Here is a 20,257-nt window from a genome sequence, read left to right on the forward strand (position 1 = left end):
TATAACCTCCACTTTCCTGAATCCCCAACACATATACATATAACCAAGACTTTATTTTGGCCCAAATAGTAATTCAGAGTTAAGGTTAAGGGTAAATAACTGGCTAGCCTTGGGACTGTAACTTCTGTACATCCTGTGAGTAAGCATATTTGTACACGTGTATGCAAGCATGTATACAAGGAAGTGTTTGCAAATAAAACATGTTTATTTTTCAGGTCCAGTAAGGGCTAGAATGGGTTGGACGGATGCACTATTTCCTAACACTGCTCACTCTCTTTTGGGAATCTGGACAATCTAATTAAATTACATATTGGCTACAGTCCCATATATATATATATATATATATATATATATACACACGTGTGTGAGTATATATATAACATATACATACATATACATATATATGGATGTTTAGAGAAGCTTAGGATGATGAGTGTCAAGAAAATGAGCTGCCTTTTCTTTAAGGGAGGCAACTCTAAAGTTTGGGGTCTTCAAACCATCTATAGATTCTAGAATCAAAGTAGCCATTCCTCCTCCTCTCTTGTCTCTTCTCATCCATATATTGTCCCTGGGTCTTTTATACTTTAGTAGATTTTTTTACATGCTTAGATTTCTTATCTGTATTTGTCATCATGTATTAGTTAAGATTAGGTTTGGCCTTGAATCAAAAAAAGTCCAAACAACAGTGTTTTTTAAAAAAGAAAGATGTTTATTTCTCATATTCATGTAGGTCAAGAGTCCTCAGGAACCTGGGCCTCCTCCACCTGCCGCTTCACCATAGGCACATACCAATTGCCTTTTAAAGAAAGTCATGTGACACTTGGGCTTATCTCATGGTTAGAAATGCTGTAATGAAGACTGAGAAATACAGGATTTATTCCAGGTCAGCTTTGCCAGCTAAGAAGAGTGTTGTTTACATGGGATGGCTAGCAGCCCTAGCCACACCTTGAGGTAGAGTGTCTTTGATCTGAATTAGGGTGATTTGGCAATGAGTTCCTGTCCCCAAGTCTCACCACCAGTCTCACTCAGAACCTCACATTTACTCCCCATGCCTTCACCCATGTGGGTGCCTGGTGCCCTGCCTTCTGTCTAGGGCTTTTCTTGCAAATGCCTTCTTCCTCTTCTCCAACCAACTAAATTCTACCTGCCTTTGAAGGCTGAGACTCTCCCCCCCCCCACCTTCTTGGCAAGACTCTTTCGTCATTTCCTTGTCCCAATAATCAATCTGTTTTCTAAAATCTCTTAGCACACTTCATCTGTACCAGTAGTCAGATACTTGGCAGGTGTAGGCATATACGTTAAATCCACTTGTGTGTCTCTTTACCTTCAACTAGAATATAAGCTCCTTGAGTGCAGGATAGATACCGTGACTTCTTCAAACCACTTACAGTGTCTGGGCTTGCATGTGATCCTAAGACCGCTCTGTACCTTGGTATTTAAAAGTCAGACTCAGAGCCAGAAATTAACTCAGTTCTGAACCTAACTTGCTATCAGATATTATCAGAAATAGATGAATGAATGCACTGTGACGAGAAAGCACTGAAAGCCCACATCAGTGCTTACTTGATTGAAGGACAGTGGCCCATTCCTTTGGTTTGAAGATATTTTGCAGTATAAGATACTATAGAATGCATCTTCAGAGCAGACCAATGATCTCCCTTTAGAGAAAATTAGTTTATCAGATCCATTTAATCACAGAAATTAGACTGTCTCCTCCTTTGTGACTCTTTAAGACAATGAAAGTTCTAGTAGTATTTAGATTAATGGTTATTTCCCCTATTAAGTTGCAATCTCTAATTGGGCAGAGTCAATATCTATTTCTATCCAATTTTTCTATTACCCATCTCAAAACCTAATACATTCCAACTTGTTGAGAAAATGAAAGGAGTAAATAAATGAGTAAGTTGCTAAAGGGGCAAATGAATCAGTCAGATGTAAAACTACCTAGACATGTCCTTCTCACTATAGATTAGGGGCAGGCTCTACTCACCCCTTAAAAGCACAAATAGCAGGGGTTGGGAAGGTGGCTCAATGATAGAGTGTTTGACTTGTATGCATGAGGCCCTGGGTTTGATTCCTCAGCACCACATAAGCAGAAAAAAGCTGGAAATGATGCTGTGGCTCAAGTGGTAGAGGGCTAGCCTTGAGCTGAAGAGCTGAGGGAAAGCACTCACATTCAGAGTTCAGGCCCACCACCAACCACAACAACAAAAAATGCACAAAGAGCAGGGAAGGTTAAAAAGCACAAGCAAACTGACGACCCACCAGAGTGTGGCCACCTGGCTCCTTTGCCAGAATCCTGCCCTGGGGGGTGGAAGGCCCATCGGGCAACCAGATCAGTGACCTACAACTACTGGCAGAGTAAATTTGCTCACACTCTGACCTGAGCATTCTTTCTATGCTGTGGTCTTCTGACCAAGCTGAGCATCATTCATATACTATGTTCAAGGAACTTGTCTGTGCATGTCCCCTGGGATCATACGCTGAGTTGCCTTCCAGTTTGTATAGCACAGTAGTCTGTAGTGCTTATTCTTATTTCTTTGGTGTTCACAATGACCAACATGGCCGACAGACCATAGATGAAGGTGTGAAAGCTGAGAACCTTGCTCATGGTCATGTTTAGGGAACTAGGAAACTTCCTATGTAGCACAAACCTTAAGGTAATAACTTTGAGCTTTCCTTTTCATTCAGAGAGAGAAAGACTATATTGTTAGCATGAAGGCTTCAGGTCTTCCTTTGAGTCTAATGATAGCTCTCTTCTTCCTATCACTGAACATAGTATGCCATGGTAAATCAAAAGGATTCAATAAAAGTTTATTAATTTTATTCTGATTCAACTGTGACTCTTGGTAGTACAGTTTCATTGCACTAATATCATTTTCTTTCTAGTTTGGATTGACTTAGAGAAACTGACTTTGGTTTCATTTACAACTTGGTTAAAAATTTAGTTTGAAAACTGAAGAGATAAATTCCATCTTCTTTCCACTTTTGGTTGATGTCACACCAACTCCATTTTCTCCCAGGCAGTGGAAGCTATGCCCTGGGCTCCAGGCTCTCTGTTCTGATACCAACCCTCACATCTTTTCCTGGACATAGTCATGAAAAGAAAGTGATGAGATAGTTGGAGAATTCTCCTGTGTCATGATCACTTCTGGGGGTGAAAGATCTTAAAGTATTTTCCTAACTGGAATTTTGTTTTCATGCCTTCAACCAAACATGACATAAGTCACTCTCCCACATAGCTGGTCAGATGAATGAGACCCACCTTGAGGTTCAACAAACTGATGGTAAGAAATGAGGGTGGGTGCACCTGTTCAGCTCAGAGGAACCAATGTTATCTCCATTTTCTTTAAAAGATGCTCTGAGACTTCTTGAAAGACTTCTTTGGAGTCTCAGACTTCCAAGATTTCCAAGCTAGTCATCAATGACCAAGTCCTGAAAGTAGGTCTGACTCACAGGACAACAGCCAATACACACCTGCCCTTTCCATGTCAGAGGCAGAACTAACTTCTTTGTACATCTCATGCCTCTGCTTGCCTTCATTCCCCTCCTATGAGGCAGAGACAAATGTCATCTCCTGTAGCTACCACGTGCCATCAGCTCAGTAGAGGGCAGCTCCTCCATAGAGAAGAAGCTGGAGTTAAGATCATCTACATGTCTTATTAGAGTTGGAAAGAAAAAAAAAGATATATTCAGATCCTACTAAAAGATTCAGACAAATAAGTAAAACCTTCATTGTGACTGGAAGAAAAGATGTCTTTGAAGATACCTCTCTCTTAGGTCATCTACATGAACAAATACCCACATTTTCCACTGTGTTTGGACTGTTATGAAATCTGGAGTCTATTTGAGGAAATGGCAGCATTCACCAGCCCCTACCTGATATAGATACCCATCCCAGCTTTGCAGGCTTCTTTTTGTTTTTCGGTCGGTTGTGGGGCTTGAACTCTGGGCTTGGGCACTGTCCCTGAGCTCTTCAGCTCAAGGCAAGCACTCTACCGCTTGAGCCACAACGCCATTTCTGATTTTCTAGTGGTTTATTAGAGATAAGAGTTTGAAGGACTTTTCTGATTGGGCTGGCTTTGAACTGTGATCCTCATATCTCAGCCTCCTGAATAGCTAGGATTACAGGCATGAGCCACTGGCACCTGGCTATAGGCTTCTTAAGAAAAGCAAACACTGATGTTTCTTCAAAATCCTGATTTTGAAAGATGAGTGAACACAGGGGGAAATGTCTCACTCCTTGGATCTCGATGGATATTGAAGCTGGGAGCCACATCCAGCCCAAAGGAGGCCAGTCTGAAATATAGGCTTCTTTAGTGGGATCCTCCCCCACCAACATGGCCTTGTAATTCACCTCTCCTCTTCCAAACCACCAGTAAGAGGCCAAACCAGCCTCCAGCAAGGGGTAGATGAACAAAGGGTGAGAGGGTCTGAACAATGGCAGATTAAGTAAGAAAACAGACATGGAACAATGTTATTTTTCATGTTTCCTGGCTTCTCATTCACACTGTTTCTGTACTCCTTTCTTAAAGTCACATAATAATTGCCCCTCTTTTCATCTATCACTCTTTAAATCGTTGCAAGTTTTGGGAGAAGCTATCAGCAATCTATTATCTGCTGCTCTGTTCTCCCATTCTAAGCATTTGCTGTCAGTCCTTTATGAGAAATCTTCTTCCTGTTTGATGACTGACTTGATTCCCAAGCAAATGTTCACACAACACATAGTACAAACGTCCCTGATATGAGTGAGCTTTATGGTGAAAGTAGAATGTTCTCAGTGCTGGCTGCTGTGTAGATTTCAATAAGACTGGGATTTTTGTCCACTTGGGCAAGAGACTGAAGACCCCTTTCTTAGATTTTCCAGTACTCCCACTTTTCCCTCATTTAGAATTGTACCTTAAGCCTGTCCCCAAGGCTCTGGATTTCAAATTCCCATGTTCTCCTGGTGTATTGTCCAGCATTCTGCCCCAGAATAAACAACAGCTCATTTGGAAGAGGTTTTGTTTTTTTTTTTTAATTTCACCTTGGTATGCCATTGAAGAGTGGAATTAAAGGTCTCTATTTGTTTTCACTCACACAGTATCTGCTACATTCTCCAACATGTCTGTACCACAGACACTTACAGAGCCTCCCCACCAAAATCTGCTTTGTTCTCACTCATCAGACTGCTTTGGGGTTCTTCCTGGTTTGCATACATTATAAGCAAGAGTACACAAAAATCACACAACACAGACTCTACCAAAAGGGGACGTTTTTCCCCTGGACTGGCAGAGCATAAAGAGAACATGTGGCTGTGTACATTGGCTCCAATGACAACTCCAGGAGTGAGGCCAAGCCTGCCACACAGTCCCTTTAAAAGGAGTCTAAGTTATCTTCTGTCTTTTCCCCTGACTTTTTCTAGTTTCCCAGGAGGTTTCTGGCACAGAAAGATCCCATCCTAGCACCACAGTTAGAAACCAGCGTGTGGCACTCTCCTTGTCTTCGGTGGCTATGGGGTCTTCTATGTTCACCTCCAGTAGGGTGAACTGGAAGAAGGAGCCCCAGTTCTCTGCCAGCTCTCCTCTCCCTCTGAGCTTCACAAGGCTGTTTAGAGATAGATCTCTGGAACATGGACTCTTAACATTTTTTCCAGTAAAGAGCCAAATCGAAATAGCAAATATTTCACACTTTTTGTATTTAGTCTGTCCCAACGTCTTTCTTTTAAGAATGCTTGAAAATCTTTGAAAACACCAGATCTGCAGGCACTACTTTGTCAACCTCTGTTCTAGAACACTACCACTCCATGCCTTCTTCTGCGCCCCCAGCCCAAACCCCAAACCTTTCCCCTTTGAAGGACTCTGGCCCACTATGAGCTGCTGTTGTCCGCCTGTGTAGGCTTGGCAGAAGGACTCTGACTGGCAGAGCTGCCCACAGGGCTCAGGTGCGGCAGCCTCCTATTCTGCACTCCCAGGTATCCTCCTTTACCACGTGGATGGTTTGGCTGTAACTTTAAACAAATACCACCTCAGTCCAGATCATGTGTTATGGGGAATGAAGCCTCAGTGTCCCCTAGGGAGGTAGGAACATGTGATCAGCCCCACACCGGATGCAGGAGCTCAAGAGCAGAACCATCTTTCCAGATGCTGCCCAATCATCCTGTGTAAGAACTGAACAGAAACTGCAAGAGTCTAGATTTTGTATTTTCTAAGATCCTGGTTAGGGATTATTCTGTCCCACTCAAGCAAGCCCAGTGATTCAACCTCAACGAGAACAAGAGTACAAGTCCACTAGCAAATACTGCCAGCTACAGAGCTGCTTTCCAGATCACAATGACACTCTAAGAAACAGAATAAACTCAAACACTCAACACTGTAGGGACAGTTGGAACAGCCCCTCTGTCCTGCTGACAAATCTTTTCAAACTAAAAATAAAGTTTATAAAAGTAAATTATCTCGTTTTATAACTTAAGTGCATCAAGCATTTCCTTAAATATAGTTCACACTGAAAATAAAGTTACTTTTGCTGTACAGTTGGTGTCTGTTATAATTAAGAATAAACTTTGATGATAAAGTATGAAGGATTATACACTCGCACGCGCGCGCGCACACACACACACACCTATCTGTCTGTCTGTCTGTCTTCCTATGGTGTGTGGATGGATAGATGTATGCACCTCTTGACAAGTGCTTCCCCAAAATGGTGGGAAGTTGTTAGGAGTCCCTAAGTATCTAGTTTTCATGAGAATGCTTATATTAAAAGTCCCTGTCCTTAATGATAAACACATCTTCAAATCTAAAGCTAACACTCCTATTAAAAACATTAAACTATGCAATCCATAATGTATTCAGTCTTTGGAAATGCTGAGCTACACCGTGTCAATTTACAACAGCATCCCCAACAAAACTCCCTCCCCAACCCATCTATTCTCTGGCCTCCCCATCCTAAAGCCAGTGACCCCTCATATAATATGGTTGTTCCATATGGAGGCTAACCAGCAAACCCTAGGGGAAGACTCAAGAGGTGAAATAAGAATTCTGCATGGAGTACAGGTGGTCAATAGGGTTTCCCACTCTGGACTGCAGGGGACCAGCTTCTGAGGTTGCTAGGAAACAGTCACCCAGGTTACTGAGGGAAGTGTCGTCACTATCCAGGTCATGGAAAAGGGGCTCCGCACCTGAAATGGAGATAAAACACAGGCATGAGGTTCTTCAAAAAGTGAGTCACTTCAGTGCTGGGAAATCCAGCCAAACTTAAAAACACGGCTTCTTCAAGGGAGGCTAACGATACCACCCAGGGATAGACACTTGTCTTTTCAAACAGTAAGTTTTATTGAGTGCCTTTTGTCTCCCCAGATTTGTAGGATAGAGGAGAGGAAGGCCAGGTGCCTATCCTCAGGATCTCTGTGCCAGAGCCTGAGGAAGGGCCTGCTTCATCTGTATTCCTAGTCACTGAAAAGCTGGAAACTAGAGCTTATAAAAATTGGTCATGGGGTATTAATTGTTCATTTTTCTAAAGGACATGTCACAGAGTCTTCATGTAATAAGACCCCTGAAACTCTGAACAAGTAAGAATGTGCATAAAACCCATGTGCCCTGGTTTCCCATAGCCATGAAGTGAAGACTGGTCCAGGTGTTACAGATGTCTACTAAAGAAGCAAAATGGATGTAGTATGCCCATTACTGAACAGTGCACACACACATCTATGGATATGTATGTGCGTAAGATGGGCCGACAGAGGCCCTGAATTGTTTTGTTCCCCCCAAAAGCATTTGCTAAATGGATGGCATTTAGGGTTGTTAATGTACTAGTCTAATTAAGGGGGAATGTTGACAAAATTTGTGTGACCTTTTATGTCTGTAGTATTAATATTTTAAAAACTTGCTGGACAAAACTTTAATTATTAGTTTATCAGGGTAATTCATTACAGATTATGTCATAGATTAGAACAGTGCAATAACATTCTCAATGGATTTTCTCTGTGTAAAGGCATAGTTCCTATAACCCAGGCAAAAAGTTATCAAGACTCCTTCTCAAAAGGCAATGCTTTGGGGAGGGGAAGGGAAATAACAAAATGCTGAAACAAGGATACAGGTTGACCCATTGCAACAATGAGATGTATAAGACACTATGTTGAAAACGAACTTTACAACTTGGGGAGGGAAAAGGGAGTTGGGTGAGGTGGGAAAGGAAGGTATGGTAGGGAAAACCAAAGGAGGAGGTGGCAATGCTTGATAGGAAATGTACGTCTTACCTTACTCATGTAACTGTAACCCCTCTGTACACTATTTTTACAATAAAAAAAACCTTTAAAAAGGCCTGCAATCTCAACTAGTAGGAGGCAGAGATAGGAGGGACATAATCTGACTCTAAACCTGGGCAAAATAGGAGACACCACCCCCCTCCCAAAAAAAGCAGAATCAAATGGTGGCAGGAGCATTAAATAGTGGCAGCAGAGAGGATAGGGGTGACATTATCCAAAAGAAATACACTTTTTCTGAAGAAACTGTAACCCCTCTGTACACCAGCTTTATAATAACAATAAAAATAACAATAAAAAGTGGTAAAGTGCTTTCACAGCTACCACAAGGCCTTGAGCCCAAATCTCAGTACTACCACTAATAATACTACCACTTTAATGGTAATAATAGCAACAATAGCAGTACTAAAAGTAATGAGAAAAGACATACGCTGAGTTGTATCCTAAGGCCAGACATTAGCCTTCTGCTCCAGAGCTCACCTCTGCCCACTAGTCTCCATGGCTAATCTGTCATTAACACTGGGTTAAGTGGAAAGGAGCATGTAGTAAGGGAGGGTCACTAGGAAGGACTAAAAATAAAAGGCAATGAAAGCATCACTGATGAATGTGCATGAGTCTTTCTTCTGTAACCAATGGGTAGCCATCCAAGCAGCATCTTGTGGGACATATACTCTGTTTTGAAGTTTCATTGTAAATGTGTTTGGGGATGGAATGAGAAACCCAGCCAAGCAAGTTGGGGCTTGAGTCCCTCTCACCATAAGGGTGCATGTGATCTCCAGGCATCTGGGGTGGGGTGAGCCCTTGTCGGAAGGGATCCGAACTGTAGACACTCTGCTCGATGGCCAGCAGCTGCTGTGGGGTGGGCAGAGCTGTGTAGGGGTTCATGATCCCTTCCATCCCAGTACTGCTGCCACCATTTGTCTGGGCTGTGGGGTAAAGAAGGAAGCAGGTCAATTCTTCACTTGCAGCTTAGCACCCCACCAGACTTCACAACCTTTACTACTACTGTTGCTCCACTACATAGCCCTCTCTTAAGTGCTGAAGTGTCCTCATGGCATGCCAGCCTGATAACCAGAACAAGTGACCCAAGTGAGTACAAAGCACAAATGCCACACCTTTTGTGACCTAGCTTTGGAAACCATATTCTCCATCAGACTTATTCCGTGCTGGCTGGACCATAAACGGGTATGAACACAGGTGCTGAGAACCATTTCCCTTGCTAGGTCTAGTTTCCTCACTTACAACAGATGACCAAGTGACATCAGTGATTCCAAGCCTACACCTATGAAAGGCCATCATCTGAGTGTCTCCGATGTAAATAAGGGGTTTGGGCACAGGTTTGGCAACAATTGAGTAGATGAACCTAAAGATCCTTTCAGTAATAACCTCCTATGAGCCCATTGGCCAAGTTAGGCTATTGGAACAACTGGTCTCCCAGGGCTAATATGAAGATGCTGTGAAGTCATGTGTACTTTGACTATAGCTAGCTGCACTTGTGTACAGAAGTTCATGAGAAGAAGAGTCAATTACTACTGTTTACTAAGTCTATGATAGGATGTGCCTTGAGAATCCTTTAAACAAAATCCAAGGCACTAAGAGTTTGTGTTCTCCCAATGCCTTGGCACAATTCTTCTCCCTATGAGCTTGTTAGTTTAGACAAACAACTATGTATGCTCTAACTAAAGCCCCCCTCCTATCTGTGACCCTCTTTAAAAATTACAGGGGCCCCCATGAGACAGAGGTCACAGGTCTGATTACCCCAACCTACAGAGATGCATGGTCTCAGCTACAAAGAGATAGAAAAGTTAGTCCCAAATAAAATAAGAGTTGAAAACAGAATTCAAATCTCTTGACCAGTTTGCTGTTCATCTTTTCCAATACTGTGATCTTGTTATCAGTTTTCTCTCTCATAAAAAAGTAGCCCTAAGTTTAAAGGGTAAGAAGCTAAAGAAACTCTTAGGTTGCAAGAATCAAATTCTGGATCAAGGCTAGCCATGTGACAGCACAATTCAGTCCATGGAAAGACAAGAATCTCTATTGACAGCACTGCATTGCATTAGCAATGGGATTTTTTATTTTAAGCAACATTTTGTGAAAATAGACTTCTTGGGGTCTACATGGACTTTCCTTATGAGTCAGAATCTGCATTTTATCAAGATTGCAGGCAATTTATATGCACATTCAAGTGTGAGAAGATCTGCTCTTAAGATATAAACCCTTAGGGTCTGGGAAGGTAGTTCAGTGGCAGAGTGCTTGTCTTGCATGCATGAGGCCCTGGGTTTGATTCCTCAGCACCACAAAAACAGAAAAAGCCGGAAGTGGTGCTGTGGCTCAAGTAGTAGAGTGCTAGCCTTGAGCTGAAGAGCTGAGGGTCAGCGCCCAGGTCCAGAGTTCAAGCCCCATGACCAACAACAACAACAATAACAAAAGATATAAATCTTTAAAGGAACCCTTACTTTCAGGAATGGCTGTGTTGGTAGATATGGATATATATCCCTTTAAGAATGATCATGTTCTTTGTGACTATTTTGATTATAACTATGCTCTCTTAGCTGTCAAATCCTGTCCCAGTTGAATTTTTTAAACCAAAATTATAACTGAGCTCTTTCAAATAATTTCCAATGTGTCTTTGAATGATTTGGCCTAAAGAGTATGTCTTTGGGGCTGGGAATGTGGCTTAGTGGTACAGGGCTTGCCTAGCATGAAGCTCTGGGTTCGATTCCTCAGCACCACAGACACAGAAGAAGCTGGAAATGGTAGAATTCTAGCCTTGAACAAAAGAAGCTCAGGGACAGGGACCAGACCCAGGACTGATAAAAGAAAGAAAGAAAGAATGTATCCTTATGCGGCAAAACTACAGAAACTCTAGAGACTTTATCTTATCTGCCTGTGCCATTATTAATCTTGAATTCTGCATGATACAGAAAATTATAATTAAAGATAAAAACATTAAAAGAATGATCGTGTTTTTAAATGTAGTGAGACTGCTGATATTTTCTTTGAGCTTCATGGCTTCTGATAATTCTTGTTCCCAATCCTCCTACCAGCTCTGGAAGAAGACAAAAGAGGAGAAAGACGAGGAAACATCAAGTAAGGTTTACTTAGGCAGCTCAGCCTAGTGGACAAAGAATTACAGAGATGCTTTCTAATCTCACCTCTATCCCTTACCCGTGTGGAACCCATTCGAACTTGCAGAGCACCTTCGTGCATCTGTAAAATGGGGGTCTAGCATTCTCTTCACCTCAGAAAAGTGCTTATGACAAAAGCAAGTCAGCAACCTGTGTGAAGACTCTTTGTGAACTGTGTTTGAAAAAGGATGGAATTATCATCTAACGCTCATTACCTTCATTATTTTACATCATTTTGGAGGGAGAAGGGTTCTACAGTTTGGATCTTAAAATATTACCCCCAAAGCTCATATGGTAAAGCCTGTGACATTATTGGGAGTTGGTGAACCTTTGGAGGAGGAAATTAGGTCACTGGACGTGTGCTCCTGAAAAGACATATTGGGACCTTCACGTCTTCCTCTTTTCTTTCACTTCCTGGATGCAAGAAGACGAGCAGCATCCTCCATTGCATGCTCTGTCATGATGGTCTGCCTTTCAGCAGAGCCAAACAACCAATGGACAGAAAGCTATTGAAACCATAAGCCAAAACTAAACCTTTCAAGTTGATTCTCTCAGGTATTTTATCACAATAACAGGAAGCCAAGAGGTGAGATGACTGGATTTGATGAGAAGGAGGAGAACTGGATGAGTGAAGAAACTAGACATGGCTTTGATTTTGTACAAGATCCTGGTAGGATCTAAGCAAGGGGGATATGCACAAGGCTAACATCACCTCCAATGACCACTTCTAGAGGTGCAATTCACATGTCCTCAACACTCTTGCAAGTCCTCCATGCTTCTTCAGTCCTCATCTAAAACTAATCTCTCTCAAGTGGGTGTGTGGGTTGGCCTTCACTCAAAATGCTGGGCAGTTGGAGGCCTCTGGTTGGAGAGGCCTAGACACCAAAGGGCTTTGCCTGAAAGAGCCACCAGCTTACCAGAACTCAGTCTCTGGGTGTTCTGCTGGTCTTGCTGCTGTTGCTGCTGCCGCCTGGCCAGCTTCTTCATCTGGGAAGATAAGAAACTCAGGATTAATCAGGAGCCTGCGGAGGTTCACTCGGTGAGAGAGAAACAGAAGGGCCAGGGCCCTCTGGTGAGAGATGGTATTTGTAAAGTCGAAGAAGTGTTTCTCCAGCTTTTTCACAGTCCAGGAGTCTTGTGAAGGAGTAGTGCCTCAAGTCAAATGCAGCTGGCAGAGAAGCAATGCAAAGCTTGTCTTCAAAGAACAAGGAATTCCTCTCTGCAAGAACCAGTCACTGCTAATCCTTCACCAGTTTCATGTAAGACAATAAGAAGTACCTGGGTGTGGGCTTTGCAGCCAGGATAGATGTGGAATGATGGCTGCTGATGAGGTGGGATTGAGGATGTTCCAAGAAAATGCCCTTCACTCCACATCTACTGGCCCTTGTCTCTGAAACACCTCCAGAGAGATTCATGCCTCTGGGTAAGAAGCTTGGTACCAAAGCAAATACTTATCCCACTTGTTTGTCAAACTGTGTTCTGGGGAACACTGGGATTCCACAGGATGTTAACACGTACTTTGAGAAAGCAGGGGAATGTGTTATTTTTTTAATCAATTTCTTTATTGCAAGATTTCTCAGAGTTTTAAATGTGCACTTCTGCTTAGTGAATCTATGATTATGGGAGCTTCTAAACTTACTGCATCATGGCATCCTCTTCTAATGAAAAAAATACAACAGCCCTGTTCTGAGGATTCAGTGATGGAAATACTAACTTAACCAGTCATAATCAGGTAAGGAGAGAGCAAGTTACCACCCACTAATGACCAGGATCTTGGCAAAACAGACCATGCCACATGCATTTTTAGGGGTAGGAGGATAAATGAGTGAAAACTCTCAAATGAAACCCATAATGGGAGCACTCGAGCCTTTATAGGGTTTGAGGACACTGGTGATTGGGGCTGTGCTGGTGAGAGGCAGATGCTGGAAAATGGGAGTAGAGGTATTTATCCTGCCCATCAGTCATGGGTGTTCGGGGGTGTTTCTTTGAAATTTTCAAAGAACTTTACAATTTAGAATAAATAACAATTAAAGAATAAAATTAATAAGCAAAATTAAATAATATGGTATTAAGCTAGACGTGATGCACACCTATAATCCCAGACCTCATGAAGCTGGAGTAGGAAGAGACCCTCTCTCAATCCCTACCTGTTTCCCCAAAGAATATAGTTTTACTGAAAGACACAGAAAGACATTTATTCATATAGATGGCAGTCAGATTCACAGTCATGGCCACTAAGAATACAGAAGCCACTTTGGGGAAAAAAAAGAAAAGAGAAAACCCTTTTTCTCTTTCCTTTTTCAGGGACACTATATCTTCAATAATCATGGACAACATAATTTCTAATCAAGAAAACTACTTGGAAGATGAGCATGGTGCCATGAACCTGTTGTCTCAATTACAGCAAGAGGCATAAATAAGAGTATTGTGATACAGGCCATGAAAAAATCAGACTGTATCCTAAAATTAACCAAAGTATCTGGTAAAACAAGCTGAGGAAGAATTCAGCAACTCCAAGCAAATGGTAGTTATTGTTCTGTGAGTAGGAGAGAGCCACAGTGCTTTTCAGTATATTTTAATGAACAAATTGGGAGAACAAAATGTATTATTAATCTAAAATTTAAAAAGAAATAAAGGGAAAAGAGCTAGAGGCAGGGCTAAAGTGGTAGAATGCCTGCCTAACAAGTGTGGGGCTCTGAGTTTAAACCCTAACACTGCTGAGAGACAGAGAAATGGGGAGAGAGATGGAGAAGAGAGAGATGGAAGTAGACATGGGTGGAAGAGAGAGAGAGAGAGAAGCTACTTTGTGCAGGAATTCAGGAAAGAAAACAAAACTTTGCTTGGCAGCAAATGAAATGCCCTACTGCTGCTACTTCAGAAAGCCAGCATCACAACATCAGACACAAGTGAAAAGCAGATTACCTTAGCTCTCTGGTTCTGGAACCACACCTGGACGACACGGACACTCAGCCCGGTTTCTGCAGCCAGCGTCTCCCTCACCTTGAAAAGAATTGAGCATTACTAGCATCTCAGGGTAGGAGGCAGAACATCTCCTGTGCAGTCCATAGACAAGGTCCCAGCAAGGAGGCCAGTGGGCTGGCTGCATCTTACACAGAGGTTAGCTTCTGAGCTCCTGATTCACGTTCAGTATAAACCAGGACAGAAGCACATGCTTTCCTGCTAGCAGAGGGGGTGTACTTCACCAGGTAAAAGCAGGGAACACTCAATTTAAATGCACATTCCCAAGAAGTGTTTCTGGGTTTTTCTTAGTCTGAAATTAGGTCTTCACATGATTCTAAGACATGATAAAACTCTACTGCATTTTAGCTGTAGGCTATGCTCATATATTTAGCTTATTTAAAGAGAAGTAAAGTGAAAATAACTTTGCAAAAACAAACAGTTTTCTTCTCTTGCTTAAAATTCATTGACCTAAAACTTTTGGTTTTCTCTCCCTAACTCTAAGGGACTTTGGATGTTGTTCAAATGTTCCTATTTACTGTTGTCCTGAGTGAGCCTTACTCAGAGAGAACAAGACATAAAACAAGAGCTATCTGCAACCTGGTAGGGCCCAGGAGACAACACTGATGCAGGAGCACACATTGGGTGCACCTGAAGATGCAGGTGTTAAAGGAATGTGTTTAAATATCTTCCAGCTATCTGGGCCACAGCAAGAGACTGGAAAAACTGTGAGAAAGGATAAGACCAGGAAACACCGATTTCTAGAGCAGGACTGAGAGATGCAAACCTTCTTGGTAAGTGTCCAGAAATGATAGGCTGGAAAGAACCCCTTAAATAAACATGTAAGTCCTGCAAATTGAGGACTTAGAAAATACTTCATCTTGACCCTGCTACTTTGGGTAAGGCTTAGGAGAAAAAGAAAGAATAGACTAGATATCCAAGAAACATCCTTCTGCTAAGCCAGCTACAACAGAAGGACACAGAGGGGACCCCTGCACCTGCTGAAACCCTATCCCTGCCTTAGGGGCCCAGCCCAGAAACCACCTGCTCTACAAAGCCTTGCAGATTCCCCAGACAGAAGAGACCTTCCTCACATCTCCCAGTAATCCTTCCCTGACATCACCACAGCTCGCTCGCTGGTGCTTCCGTTGTGTGTGCACTCATGTATCTTCATCGGCACACAAGCATCAACATGAGACTCTATGAAGGCTAAGAGTTTGTACTGGAATGGTTGGTCTCTGCACACCTATTTTGAGGGCCTCTCACTTTCTAGCAGTACTTCACTTGGAGCATAGCCAATGACAGGGAAGAAAGAGTTTCGAAGTTTAATCTTTTTCTCATGTCAGAGTGTGGCCAAATGTATTAACTGTTCAACACACATTAAGTGCCCCCTCCCCTGCTTTTTCCTTTGGATTCTGAGATTTAAAAATAAATAAACTATCAAAACACTGAGAGGGGTTTTTTGGGGGGGGTAGATAATATTTAACTTCTTATCTTTATGTAGTTGTACGAAGGGGTTACCATTCGACATGTTGGTTTATAAGTATCAATGCCACTGAGTGTTTTGCACACATATTCACAGCAGCCCCACTTGTATCAGCCCCAAAGTAAACACTATATTCCTCGATAGATGAAGGAACAAATAAGCCATGGCCTATGCACACAGTGGAACACCAACTAACAGCAAGATGGACTACTATATGAATGAGTCCCCATCACCATAGCAAACTCTATCCCCTCCTCTCATAAAAAAGAGTACTACAGCTGATACTAACACAAGGAGGAGGAGGAGTCTACTTGGCTTGCCATGTAATCCTATTGCTTGCCATAAAATAAAATAAAAGATGTGAACCAGAGACTTTTGGACTTGGTATACTGATAAAAAGGCATGAAGTGATTATATTAGTCCCAGAGCCATAGCTTAACTGTCTCTGTAGTCTGCAATAGAGCTTCTGTTCTCTTTCATTCATTGTCTTGATTTTCCTTCCCCACATCTTGGACCCCAGCTGCCCAGTCATCCAGGTACACACAGGAGAATGGAGCGCTCTTCCTTTTCTGCCCCTTTCCCCTAATACCTTTCTGCAGGGCTTGGAAGAAACCTCAAATGAGGCCTTGAATGCTCTCCTCTGCTGAGTTGTCAAGATGGTTCTGGGACGCTTAGGGCGCTTGTGATCCTTGCCATCTTCAGTGGCTCCTTTTCCTGCCCCATGGGATGACTTGCAAAGACTTTCTTCATCATCACTTTTGCCTAGACAAAATAGAAAACAATGTGGTGAGTCCTTCAGTTACTTCTTGGAGCTGTATATTATTAAGTAACAAGACTCTTAGATGCCACACTCCCAGGAGGATGGCTTGCTATGTGAGTAGAATAAGCTGTGAGGTATGGTTTTGATAACTTTTAGGAAGAGGCTAAGCAAAGCTCTTCTGAACCCCAAGGCAGGAAGCAGGAAGTCCACTATGACACCTCAGGAGTTTACCAGAGTGATGTCTCTGAATCTCCCAGTGTAGCAAGTTAGACATCTTTCTATGACCCAAAATTTCTTCAGGTTCAAAACTGTGACGTAAGAGGCTTTAAGGGGCTGTTCTAAAGATCAGAAGCAGAGAATTTGTTTTCAGCCAAGGGCCATTTGGATAATTACAACATTATTCAAGGGCCATAAAAATGATCCTCAATTCAGATATCCAGGGGCAGCTGAAAAGAAGCATCTGCAAAGCACATGTGTCTATCATGTACCAAATGATTTTGTGGACTTTATACACCCCAAAAGCAGGATGGTCCCCATCCCTGGAAGGCATCTGAATGCTGCCCAGCACATGATAAGTGCTTAGTATGTGTAAGTTATTAATATGATTTCCTAAATAATGTTTTTCCAAAATATATCTGGAGAAGTCACACGCCACTTCCTAGACACTGTGTCAGGAATTCTAGCTGCCACAGGAGACAAAAACATTATTGTTCAAAATGGCATGGAAGGAAAGCACTGGATTACTTAAAAGCACAGATGACTAACACCAAGTGACCAGCTAAGACAAGCAATACCTCAAATATGTGTACATATAAAATAAGCAACTCCCTACAAAAGTAACTACAAGGCTTTGTGAAATAATTCCATTCTGTAAGCAGTGAGGAATACAGGGATCTGTAAGGAAAATCAAGCTTTGAACATCCATCACATTCTTTCCTGGGCACTCACACACAGAGATTTCAATCCTAAAAAAGTACAGCTAAGGTTTAGGAAAAGACTATGTAAGAGAGATTTCTGTTCTAAGTTGGGCACTAAAGCCTTTGGTATCAAGTAGGTAGGCCACACCTGTAATTCTAACTTCACAGAAAAGGGAGGTCCCAGATAACCCAGAAGGAGAAGCAAAAACTGAAAGGAGGAAGCAAACAATGAAGAACCTCAGGGAAATAAGGAGAACTCCCAAGAGGACAAAAGATAGGACGGATTCGCCCTTCATCCTACTCTTCCATGGATTGGAAATTCTCCCGGCCCCCATGTTTCAGCCAATGAGTTTCTGCAGTGGGGTGAAGAAGATACTTCTCTGGTGTTACCAGGCAGACATCCTACCCAAGCTTCATGCAGATTAGCAAGGCAGGTGACTCCAAAGGGGCCAGGGCTGAAGGCCAGCCTTAAAAATGAGAAGCAGGACAAGCAGAAAAGGTCAGATAAGTTGATGTTAGGAGAAATGAACCCCAAGATAAGTATTCAAATGGTTTTTCTTTCTTGCGATTGTTTCTAACATATTTATAAGATGATTTCTTTGTTGCTTTGTATGTCCCTCCCCCACAGTATAACCTCTGTTTTCACTGTTGGTATACTTTGTGGAGGGGAAGGGAAAAAACAAATTGTTTAAATAGGGATACAGATGGACCCATTGCAACAATGAGATGTACAAGATGTAATGTCAAAAAAGAACTTTACAACTTTGGCGGAGAAGTGGGGGGGGGGAGGATGGGAAGGGATGTGAAGAGTAAACAAAGAAGGAGGCTGCAATGCTTGATAAGAAATGTACTCATTATCTTGCCCATGTAATTGTAACCCCTCTGTACGATATTTTAACAATTAAAAAAAACAAAAAAATGAGGAGCAGGACAACTTGAACACAACACATTTTAAAATGAAACTATGTTACCTTCAAACACCTCAAGTCTTCTATCACTGTGGTCAACAAAATAATATTTGCATGTCTTATGGAGTCCAAAGATTCTTTTTTTTATTCTGAAAATACTGTACGGAGGGGTTAACAATTACATGGGCAAGGTAATGAGTACATTTCTTATCAAGCATTGTTGCCCCCTCCTTTGTTTCCCCTTCCCATCCCTTCCCATCTTCTCCCCCCACACCCCCCCAGTCCAAAGATTCTTTTACTGTCACTGTTGTACCAAATACAGTTTCGTGTAAATGCTTAATAAGTTAGATAAGGTAACTAATGAAAATGTAAAGCCTAAAATAATAATAGTGTCCCAGGGCTGGGAATGTGGCTTAGTGGTAGAGTGCTTGCCCAGCATGCATGAAGCCCTGGGTTCGATTCCTTAGAACCACATAAACAGAAAAGCTGGAAGTGGCACCGAGGCTCAAGTGGTAAAGTGCTAGCATTGAGCAAATTAAGCTCAGGGACAGTGTCCAGGCCCTGAGTTCAAGCTCCAGGACTGGAAAAATTAAAATAAAAAATAAGAGTGGCCCATAGGCTGACACTATCCAGGAAAAGAGGCATTGTGTCTACAAGTATGGGCTTTTGGACTCATCTACACTCATGCTTGAATTCTGGCCCTACTGGTTACTGTGCTAGATTCTGAATGTACTCATAAAGACTCATCCTCAGATACTCATGAGGAAAAGTAATTGTGTTGTTAGAATTAAAATAAGCTGATAGATGTACAGGATTTAAGCATTGTTTAGGATGTGATAGGTGTTGAACAAATAAATGATGGCCATCATTTCATCCTAAAAACTATTCTTGATCCAAGACACATACTGTCAATCAGTAATAGTCTCCTATTGATCAGAGGTCTGTGCTAAGATTCTGTGTTACCAGTGTTCATTTATCTCTTTTTCTGCAGACATGGATTCTCAACAACAGACCAAGTCAGCGGAAAGCAAGTGTAGGAGTGGGGCTGGTTCTGGAGAGGGTGTGATTGCTGGAGTATGTTCCCAGACAGGGCTTGCGGGATCCTCCCATTGCTGTCACTGTACCCAGCCTTCCCTAGGACACCTGCACATTTCCAAAGAGCTGTTATCCCAACAAGGAGAAGGGGAAGAGAACCATCTCCAAGGCTAGACAGCCCTACAGGGAACTGCTTATTCTTTCTCTGTCACCCCTATACAGAAGACAGGGAAGAAAACAGGATGAGGAGGAAGAGGAGGAAGAGCAGCAGCAGCAGCAGGAGGAAGAGGAGGAGGAGGAGGAGGAGGGAGCAATAGTCATACTAGTTTGTCTCTATAGTGTTCCTGTCACTTGTATGGTTCATTTTCCCCTGATTCCTCCTTTCTGCTACCTACGATCACCTTTATTCTTTCTTCAGGTCCCTCATTTTGTCTTCCCTGAAGTACCTTATGCTCTGGAATAGAACTTCTCTGTAGAATTACAGAGAATAACATTTTTCATCTTCACAGGCTCTGTTTTCTTTTGCATTTCCTTATGTCTTCCATCCTAGAGGGCAGAGGGTAGCCCCAGGTGATATGAATGGAATAGGTGTGCTCCAATCAAGCTGCATTTCCTAAGCAGGCAGGAGGCTAGATTTGGCCTCATGCCAAAGTGTGCTGACTCCTGGCCCTAGACCTCATAATCCTGTTCTCCATCAAAACTTACATGTTCTGATTTTGGGGGTTCTGATTCCAGGAACAGACAGTGCTGCTCATGGGATACATGGTGGAATCAATGGCTTGCATGATCTAATGTGTTCTCTTCCAAGGTCAACAACACACATATT

General features: G+C 42.3%; 1 protein-coding gene across 1 annotated transcript in view; it reads right to left on the reverse strand.

Annotated features, from left to right (window-relative positions):
• Positions 1-6,881: 6,881 nt before the first annotated feature.
• Positions 6,882-20,257, reverse strand: part of Lmx1a (LIM homeobox transcription factor 1, alpha) — a 136,513-nt gene continuing 123,137 nt past the window's right edge. Inside the window, exons 5-9 of the mRNA XM_013021780.1 lie at positions 16,401-16,573; positions 14,290-14,367; positions 12,285-12,354; positions 8,995-9,165; positions 6,882-7,156 (exon numbers count right to left, since the gene is read on the reverse strand). Of these exons, the coding sequence (XP_012877234.1) occupies positions 6,996-7,156; positions 8,995-9,165; positions 12,285-12,354; positions 14,290-14,367; positions 16,401-16,573 (653 nt within the window). The 3' untranslated portion in view covers positions 6,882-6,995. The remainder of the gene's footprint in view (positions 7,157-8,994; positions 9,166-12,284; positions 12,355-14,289; positions 14,368-16,400; positions 16,574-20,257) is intronic.

Source organism: Dipodomys ordii, unplaced genomic scaffold (genome assembly GCF_000151885.1).
Source record: "Dipodomys ordii isolate 6190 unplaced genomic scaffold, Dord_2.0 Scaffold57, whole genome shotgun sequence".
NCBI classification, from domain to species: Eukaryota; Metazoa; Chordata; class Mammalia; order Rodentia; family Heteromyidae; genus Dipodomys; species Dipodomys ordii.